At 36.8% G+C, this 10,111-nt stretch overlaps 1 protein-coding gene across 1 annotated transcript in view; it reads left to right on the forward strand.

Annotated features, from left to right (window-relative positions):
- Positions 1-8,424, forward strand: part of LOC109847661 — a 12,781-nt gene extending 4,357 nt beyond the window's left edge. The window contains exons 2-13 of the mRNA XM_020416891.1: positions 4-169; positions 892-1,445; positions 1,548-1,637; positions 1,732-1,971; positions 2,182-2,400; positions 2,508-2,853; positions 2,950-3,272; positions 3,372-3,481; positions 3,597-3,694; positions 3,802-3,878; positions 3,954-4,044; positions 5,511-8,424. Coding sequence (XP_020272480.1) covers positions 4-169; positions 892-1,445; positions 1,548-1,637; positions 1,732-1,971; positions 2,182-2,400; positions 2,508-2,853; positions 2,950-3,272; positions 3,372-3,481; positions 3,597-3,694; positions 3,802-3,878; positions 3,954-4,043 — 2,313 coding nt within the window. The 3' untranslated portion in view covers position 4,044; positions 5,511-8,424. The remainder of the gene's footprint in view (positions 1-3; positions 170-891; positions 1,446-1,547; positions 1,638-1,731; positions 1,972-2,181; positions 2,401-2,507; positions 2,854-2,949; positions 3,273-3,371; positions 3,482-3,596; positions 3,695-3,801; positions 3,879-3,953; positions 4,045-5,510) is intronic.

Genomic DNA, 10,111 nt, shown 5'->3' on the forward strand with positions numbered 1-10,111 from the left:
AAGAAGGCCGCGGCGGCGGCGGCGGAGGAGACGGTGCAGACCGAGGAGGTGACGGTTGTTGAGACGAAAGAGGAGGTTAAGGTTGAAGAGGTCAAGATTGAGGAGACTGTCGAGGATAAGAAACCCTCGATCGAGGAATCGGATGTAAATGGCTCTGTTGATGATCAAGGTAACGATTTTTGAAGAGTTGATCTGTAAAAGATTGTTCTTTTTTTTAATTGACTTTGTTGTTCTTGATGTTTGTGTGTTTCTAAGGTTTTGTTTTGTCTAACGTTCTTTTTTATTGCTAATTGATTTGATTGCCTCTAAATTGTAATTGAGATTGGTTCTAGGGCAAATATTCTTATTCGAGAGTAAAGTTTATCCTTTTTGATTGCTCATTTTCTTGGTGTTTCTTTAGTGCAATTTTCAGCTTCTTCTGTAGCTTTATTCGAGACAATGATTGTTTTAGTAATTGTGTTTCTTAGTTCAAAAGTTGTATCTTCATCATATTCTTCTTTGTTTTATCCAAGTCTTTCAAGTTCTGTTATATAATCTTTTGAATATAAACCATATTAAATATGTTATTAAATTCGATAAGGTTCATGAACTTATATATCTAAATCTTGTCAAAAGGAGAAATTTCTCACCAGTTTGTGTTTCTCCCAAATCCTGCAAATCATGTTATATATTTCATGCTCAATCACCTTATATAGATAAGGTTCACAAACCCTTAACCCTTTGGATGCTCCAAATGGCAGCCTGAGAACGTAGACTGTTTTCCTTACTCCCTACCTTTTTTTCACGCGCACAACCTTTTTGTAATCAAAATAAGAAATATTCAGGAATTTATTTGTTCTTTTGGGTTATTTAGCTCCTTATGGGTAATGTGTAAATGGATTCTGGATATAGATGTAGAGGAGGAGCCATTTGAAGAAGAAGAAGAAGAAGAAGAAAGTAGAGGTGAACGGTTAGAACTTGAGGATGAACCAGAGTATGAAGCTGAAGAGGAAACTGCAGTAGACTATGATGAGCGAGATGTGGAACATGCCGAGCAGGAGTTGGAGGGTGAGGAAGCTGAGGAAGACGGTGAAGAGGAGAATGTGGTTGAAGGGGAAGAACCCGAGTTGGTAGATGAAGGACTGGAGGATGGCAGGGAGGATGCTGAGGGTGAAGAGTATGCGGAAGGTGAAGACGAGGGACATGAGGTTGATGGTGAGGATGAAGAACACCATGAAGTTGTTAAGGAACACCGCAAAAGAAAGGAATTTGAAGTATTTGTTGGGGGTTTGGATAAGGATGCAACTGAAGATGATCTCAGGAAGGTATTTAGTGCGGCTGGGGAAATTACTGAAGTTAGGCTCATGATGAATCCTCATACAAAGAAAAACAAAGGCTTTGCTTTCTTGCGTTTTGCAACGGTTGAACAAGCAAAACGCGCTGCTTCAGAGCTCAAGGCTCCAGTGGTTTGTTTCTAATTTGATCCAACTCTTGTTGCTTTTACTGTCTGCTGAATAATTTGTTACTTATCTTGGTGGTTGCAATGGTCTATTTATTATATTGATCAGGTAAATGGGAAACAGTGTGGAGTTTCTCCCAGTCAAGACAGTGACACAATTTTTGTGGGCAACATTTGCAAGACTTGGACCAAGGAACATGTAAGTAGCCTGAATGTCTTGGAACTGTAGTTTTCTTTTAGCCATTTCATTCGAAAGAGAATGTATATAACTGCTATATCTTTAATCTGTCTAGTTGAAGGAGAAATTGAAGAATTTTGGAATTGAGAATGTTGAGGACTTGACCCTGGTTGAAGATGCAAACAATGAAGGAATGAATCGTGGTTTTGCATTCCTGGAATTTTCTTCACGTTCTGAAGCAATGGTAGCTTTCAGGCTCTTGCAGAAGAGGGACGTCTTCCTTGGAACTGAGCGAAATGCAAAGGTTTCTTTTGCTGATTCTTACATTGAACCAGACGATGAGATCATGGCTCAGGTAAATGGCTTTTTACAACTATGTTGGTTTAATTTTAGTTTCTAGACCTTATTCGACCATGCTCATTTACGCATTAACTTAATCTATCCTTTTTTATGGACTAGCTAATAGTATTGTATTAGGACTTTGTCATTACACTATAATCATGTCTGTGTTTTCGATATATCTTTTAATTCATAATTGTTGTGTGATTGTGTATTTTAATTTCAGGTCAAGACTGTTTTTATTGATGGTTTGCCTGCTGCATGGGATGAAGACCGTGTCAAGGCGTATCTAAAGAAGTATGGTGTAATTGAGAAAATTGAGCTAGCTAGGAATATGCCTTCTGCTAAGAGAAAGGACTTTGGGTTTGTATCTTTTGACACCCATGATAATGCTGTTGCATGTGCTGAAGGCATAAACAACAAGGAGCTGGGAGAAGATCATAAGGTTTATATATTTTCTGTTGAAGCAGTCTTCTCTAAATCCACTACCCATGAACTAAATTTTTGTGGTAATTCTCCATGGGCTTACATCTTGTATGATGTAATGTTTAGGTAAAAGTAAGGGCTAGATTGTCTAGACCTCATCAGAAAGGTAGAGGCAAGCGTGGAATTCGGGGAGATTTTAGGATGAGCCGAGGTCCTCCCAGAGTTGGTCATATCTCTTATAGTCGTCCTCCACCTCCTCGTAGGTTCCTCGGACGAGGAACAAGACCTATAACTTCTCGGGGTCCGCCAATCAGTTTGCGAGGTCCACCAATCAGTATGCGGGGTCCACCAATTGGTGCTCGCGGATTTAAGCATCCTGTTCCATACCGCGAGAAGCGTCCTTTCATGGCAGCGACTGAGAGGCCTAGGCGTTTACCTCCACCAGAGAGATCCTATGACAAGAGGCCGCCAGGTTAATTTCTTCACTCATTAGTGATAAGCTTCACTTCTTTTTGTTTATCTACCCTAAGAGGATATTACTGAATCTTTTTCCTGCTATCATTTACAGTTCCTGCTTACCCCAAAAGCAGCTCAAAGAGGGCGTACAGTAGGCGAGATGAGCCTTCCCCACGAAATAGAGCTGTCGCTGAATATGCACCTAGAGCGCCTGTTGAAAGGCGTTCATCTTACAGGGATGAGTACTCTGCTCGTGGATCAGGTTACTCTGACATACCTGCTCCTCGTAGTGCTCCCCGAGCTCTAGATAGGAGAGCCTATGCAGAAGAAGGTTATGGCCGAAAACTTGAAAGGCCTGCTCCAAGTTACCGAGAAGGCCGTAGCAGCCGGGACTATGATTCAATTTCAGGATCCAAGCGCCCTTACTCAGAATTGGTGGGCATATGTTCTTTATTACTCCTTTATTCTTAAGGAAAGCTGTGACTTTTTATGTGTCTCATTTTCGTGCAATCTGGATTGGTAACTGCATTGTAGGATGATGTTCCTCCCCGGTATGCTGATGTGAGCATGCGTCAGTCAAGAGCTCGATTGGAATATGGTGCCGGTGGCAGCAGCTCTCAGTATAGTGATCCTTATGGTGACAGGTCTGTTTGCTTTATCCAATCAAGTGATCTCTATCATTTTAGCAAGGGCATCTGTGATTCATGTATGAATTAGATTTGTACTTTGTAGTAATAGAAGATTTTTTATGTTTAACAGGATTGGACGCACTCATATGGGATATGGAAGCAGTCGTAGTTCTCTTTCTGGTCAGGATGGGTTGTACAGTGGCCGTCAGGGTATGGATTACAGTGGAGGTATACAAAATTCTCTCATTTATCTAGCATAACATTCATTTGCCATTTTTTACCATTCTTTATTATTTATTAACCAATGTTTTCCCCTTTTTTGTATTTACTTATAGGTTCAGTTAGCGGTAGTGATGTCGGTGGAATGTACTCGTCAAGCTATAATAGCAGCTATCTTCCTCGTGGATCTAATGTAAGCTTGTTTATTACTCTTGTTTCCTTTTCTTGAAATATTTTTTAATTCTTACACATACTTTTGTTTTTGTAGGTTGGTGGTAGCTCATATTCCTCAATGTATTCGGGCCGTAGCTTGGGTGGTAGTGGATATTTGGGTGGCAGTGGCTCTGGTTACTACTGAGGTGCACATTTTTACCCTGTACTTATTGTTATAGTCTTATTTCTCAGCACAAGAATGAAATTCCTGTGATAATGCAACTATTGATTTGACTGTTGCAATCATTTTACAATCTGCTGTTATAAATGAAGGCATTAATTGTTTTTAATACTGGTTTGGCTGGTGCGCCTGGGCCTTGGTCATCACATGTGGATTTGTCTCTATTGACACAGATTTAAGATCTCAGAAGGATGGTGTAGGCTATGGAAAACCTGAAACCTGAAGCCCTTTGTTATGATGCCTACAAGCTTGGAAAAGAAAGTGTAGTGCAGATATGCGGGCTATTTATTGACGAGGGAAAACTCTATGGAGTTGAGTTTAGAAGTCAAAAGCATTTGATCATTGGTCAGGGCATCTACTGCACTCCTACTTAATTTATCTCAGTGTAAGAAAGTTTGACTTGGTTCATGTTAAGAACATCAAGCAAGGCCCTAGTGTGATGTATGAAATCATGTTTCTTCCATGCTTATTCAGACATCTTTGAGATGGATTATACACTGTTAAGTTTTCTATGAGCAAGATAAATGAGACTGTATAGAATTCGACCTCAGATTTCTGGATAATTTCATGCTGCTTTGTTTTTTTGGATTGAGTTCAACAACAAGAATTCTTGAAGCTTTGTGCTCATATATGAGAGGGAACTCCATATGGCACATGAAAGAACCATTTCTTCTGAGCATAAGCAGGGTCGTAACATTAAGAAAAAAGTTTTCAGTTTGGCCACACCACCATTTAGGGATTGATGGCGCATTATGCTCTTACTGTATGCTCACATTCTCTTGAGTTATGTGTGTATAATGGGGTTAACAATGTCCTTAAATCCTGGTTCAACAAGTGACCATAAAAACCGTGACTTAGTCTTTGGAAATTCCACACTGTTGGGAAGGATATTAAGGTTACTCTCGATGAGCACATAGGTGCCCCTTAGTGAGTAACCAAGTGCAGATGATGGAAAACCATATCTTCGATACTTTTTGACACATTTCTTCTTGTTGTTAGTCTATAAGTAGTTATGTTGTGGATTGATTGTGTATTATGTGCTTACTGTTTGCTAACATTCTCGAGTGCATTTATACCTCTTGTAGTAGCTGATTTAACCAACTTCAGGGTGATGGAAAACCCTATCCTACCAAGTTACTCACTAACACACATCTTTATGCTTGTTGATGTTGAAGAGAATGACATTTGAAGTATGCAGAAGTTCCAAGTTTTCTGGCAATTTATAATGATCTCACTTTTTATGTTGTTTATTCCTGAGATGGCATAGTTTAATATGGATGCAAGATATCTAAGACAAGTGTGGGTAACCAAAGCAAAGAAACTTAACATTTGTTGGGATAATATTCTGGATTTATGATTGAGAGACTGTTCCTAGTGAATAATGTCTTATGTTTTCTACCACCTTATACACGGTGATGTCTGAATATGCAGAAGGAGCATGTCTTTTGCCACCTGTTAATTAACCATTTCTCAAATGCTGCATGGATTTGGGGTGATGAAATAGTTAAGATGGATTAAAAGGCAGGGGTCTTGGGGGAAGCATGGTTCTAAATGTTTCCAACAATTTGATCCTTATTTTACATTTGGTGAAACTCTTGAGGGTTTTATTGTTTAAGTGGTAACTACAGATGGGGATCTGACATTTGGAATTTGCACTAGTTGTCATATGTGGTTATTTTGCATTTTAACTTGAATACATATTTCAATTGGGGTTCGAAGGTGGAACATGAAGTCTCACGATAGAAACCTGAAGAGTTCAATAAGGTTCTTGATGGAATCCATTGGAGGAGGAACAGAAGTTTATATTTTCGTGACATATTATCTCTGGTTATGAGTATGGTCTAATTATGTGTGTACCACATCATTCCCTATCAGAATATTTTCTTGTATTTCTCTAACATTTGCCATGAAATGCAAGGAAACTCATTAATTTAGACTGATTTTTTTTTGCCTATTACATTATGAAAATGCTGACATCTTGGTGTTTGGAATCCACATGTCTGAAATACTCCCTCCTCCCACAAGTAGTTGTGAAATCATTGTTGTATAAAGACTCAGGAACCCTGCTAAACTCCTTTTGTGTAAAGTATCTTGTCAGCACTTCACTTCTGCCCAAATCCGCATTATACATTTGACTCCTGCTATGGCGCGTAGGGTTTGTACCCTTCAATGTGCCTTTTAATGGCAGGAGTGAAATAATGCTCTGTTTACGTATTTTGTGCGCATTCTGCTCAACTGATCTGAATTAGAGTCAGATTTTATATCCTTGAATTATATTCTCCAGTTTACTACTTTTACATCTTATTTATAGTCTTAGTGTTATGCAATACTTGCAATGAGCACAAAGGCCTTGTTGTAACAAAGAATCTTTCTAGAAGTTCATGAAAATTTATTTCTTATTGTTCAATAATATTTGTGTATACCTGGGATATTTTTTGTCAATTTTCCTATTACTTTATTATGTCACTTTATTATTCTATCAATATTGATTGTTATCTGCGATCTATAAAACTAAAGACCATTGCTTAATGAACTATTGCTTAATGAAGTCTATTAACATTATGTTATTAAATTGTCATCTTATGGCTGAAGGAATCTTTTGTTGACGATGATACTTGTAATGTCTAGTTTATTTCACCAGTAACATGCAAGTGTGGCATGGTATTTGCCTTGAGCCAAGACAACATCAGACATTGATTAAGGTGTAGTGACCTGAGCTTGAAACATGATAGAATCCTTATTGTAGATGTGTTTATTCAAGGATAAGAGTTTTGATATAAAGTTGAAAATAGATGGCAAACACTTGTTCACATGGTCAGATAGGAAATTCATTGATTCAGTTGACACTGCTTTATTGCATTACGTTATGTACACATCAAAAACTTTGACGCGATACTTAGTAATTAGCATTTATTTTCTAAATTACAGATGTTAATTTTGTAGACTGTTAATTGGTTTTACAAAAGCTCCAATTCGTTAATGCTATTTCCACTAGATTTTCAATTATGTTTATGCTGTAGAAGTATACCATTTACATTTACTAGTTAAAACTTAAAGCTGGAAAGCTGGTAAATTCTCTGATTCCTGTTTCTTTTTGTGTATGTCGGGAGATAAGCCTACTTTTGATTATAGTAGACCACTAGTGGGTTCAGATTGGTTATGCGATAATAGAAGTGAAAATCATTGAATTTTATTAATCTGGCAAATAGCATTAACTCCCAAATGTAGAAGTTAAAATTTTAATAGTGATTGTTATAAATTATAAATTATATCTCATACTCTTGCAAAGAGTTATTATAAATTATATCCCAAAAATGGAGGTTTAAATTGCAAGAGTTATTACCGTAGATTAAATATCATATCCTTGCCCACAACACATCAACATGAGCACTGCACGATATGATGCATTTGCACAACAAATTAGAAAAATTGTAACTCAGAAGTGTGGTGCCCACTGTGCATATGCTTCACTCTCTCTATATAACCAAGGTCGAATGTGCTGCCTTGTTTTGAGGAACACCCTTGAATACCCTGTCTACACATAATCCCTCAAGCTGGAAATATTATTGTGGTGGTTAGCTGTTGATGCATGCATTTTCTTTCTTGTACTTTGCGCTTAATAAAGCTTTTTTTGTTGGAATTCCTATTATGGATACATGTTTATAAGATATGTAATCGGATGTCAGTATGGTCCGAGTTACCTTGAAAGCTAGAGATTTGAATTTGTTTTGGGTAAATTTTTTTCACGGGTAACATGACCATTTGTTTTTTTCCCGTGTTTCGGTTTTGCTGCCATCTTAGATGTGATTATTCCTCCGCAAGGTGTTCTTAAAACTTTGTACAAAACTAGTATATATTAGCTGCCTGCCATACCAAATTTTTTTATAGAAGATTACCTGTTACAATTCAATCCTTTTGCATAATTTCCACCTGATGATTGGATTCAAGTATGGTACCTTGTGTCATTTTGCCTGCTGTTTGGTTCTGGTGGCTCCCCTGTGTTGGAAAAGTACTGCTGCTATTTGGTTTCTGGCATCTCCCCTGCATTTGTAAATCATGGCGACCGACCAATGTTTTTCGGCGCTCAAATATTTTGAGGCCAGCAAAAGTACTCCCTCGATTCGAAGACATTGAAGGTAAGGGTAGTTTTATACATCTCCTTCGCCAACATTATCGAGAGGGCATGCAAAGCAACCGTCAACATCCAGTCTTTTGTTTATATTTCACTTGTTGTCTCTCTCTTTTACCGAAGGTCTGGTAACGGTGCTTGCTTGTGTATCTGGAGATGTGAACAAAATAATTTATTTTCAGCTCGCGAAAGTCGTCTTGAATGTTACTAGTTGTTTCAAGGTTTTTGTTTGGCATCATCGTTGTCTATCATTTTCGAAAATGAGAATGTCGGGATGCTAAATGGAGATGGATCGCCTGGATCGCCGATCAACTTTCAATATGTATTATTCCAGCTAGCGTTACAGATTTTGGGCATAAACAAATTTTAATCCTCAAAAGCTCCGAGTCGATTGCAGTGATGGAATGGAAATTATTTATTTCGAAAGACTATAAATTTTAATCCTTGAGCTGATATGCCATGCGTAAAATCCTGGGTTCTTTTCCTTAAAGCCAGTGTACTCACGTAATTAAATCTTTTAATTCTTTAATGGATATGGATAAAGGGTGGAAGTCGATTGAATAATTATCAAGTAAATTCATATAATATTTGTCTAATTATTTGTTCACGGATATCAAATAAATCTTAGTATTTGTGAGTTAAATGAATCCAATGTAAGCATTTATATGTTTGGTGCATTTGCTTATGCATTAAAATTTAGTCTCTCGTCGTTACATTATTACACTCATGATGTAAGCATACTAGTTTTCGAACTTACAAGGCTTGCATCAATTTCTATAACTAAATATTGAGCAAGCATATTTGTGCGTCATAGTTATAAGAGAACAGATCTCAAATAAGAATTTTAAATTTAATTTTAAGCAATCGAATAATTTAGTAAAATAAAAACATCTTTTCAATCAAATGTAGATATTTTCTTTGCTAAATGTTTAATATCAAATGGGAATATTAACAGATAAGAGCATTGAATAGTTCATAAATATTCAATGAATTTTTTCTCTTCGAATTTGAGTTCAAAGATGTTCAAATAACAAAACTAGAAATTTTGACTCGAATTAGAAGATTTGAAATTGGATACAAACATGACCACCACCATACTTGACTCAATTTGTTTTCTTTCCTGCCTAATGGCAGATATCATAATGAATGACCTTGATTAATCAAAGTAACAATGAAGTCATTAAACAATGAAGTAAATTTAGATGAACCATTAATACATGATTAAATAATTGGATTTGATAAAATCTCTAAGTACTACGGCGAATTTCTTCCATAAGCGTGCCCCCACCAAATTTTGGTGCGAGCTCTCACGCATATAAAGATAAGATGAACCCTCGCCTATATAACGCAAGGAAATATTGATTCGTTCCGATGGACCGGGGATCTCTCCTTTTATACAGTGGCAAAGTCAAGGTTTTATTTTAGTGGTGTTACTATATAGCTTAAGAGTTCATTGAAGTAGGTAATCCTCGTGATTATCCCCCCTAGTGTCAGTCATCTCCTAGTCCTAGTGGTGTCATAGTAAATACATGTAAAGTTAAGTAAAAATATCTATAAAATAGGCAATCCAGTGGTGTCCTGTGACACCACATGACACTATATAGCTATGCCATTGTCTTTGTATATAATGAGAAATTGGTGGTGTACTTCTAAATGCATAAATGTCGCTACCTAGCTCATAAAACAATGTCACATGTTATATGCTAATTTATTATTAATTTACAATTCTTATATTACGGGTTTATTTTCTATCAATAATTAGAATCCTCATCAAATTAAATCAATTCATAATTAGAAAATTCTAATTATAGTCAAATATTTGGTAATTCTTTTCCAATCATAATTTTTAATTCACTTTAATTATCCATAATTTAAAAAGCTAATAATCACATTGCTAATTCAC

The sequence above is a fragment of the Asparagus officinalis genome, chromosome 7 (genome assembly GCF_001876935.1).
Source record: "Asparagus officinalis chromosome 7, Aspof.V1, whole genome shotgun sequence".
In the NCBI taxonomy this organism is placed as follows: Eukaryota; Viridiplantae; Streptophyta; class Magnoliopsida; order Asparagales; family Asparagaceae; genus Asparagus; species Asparagus officinalis.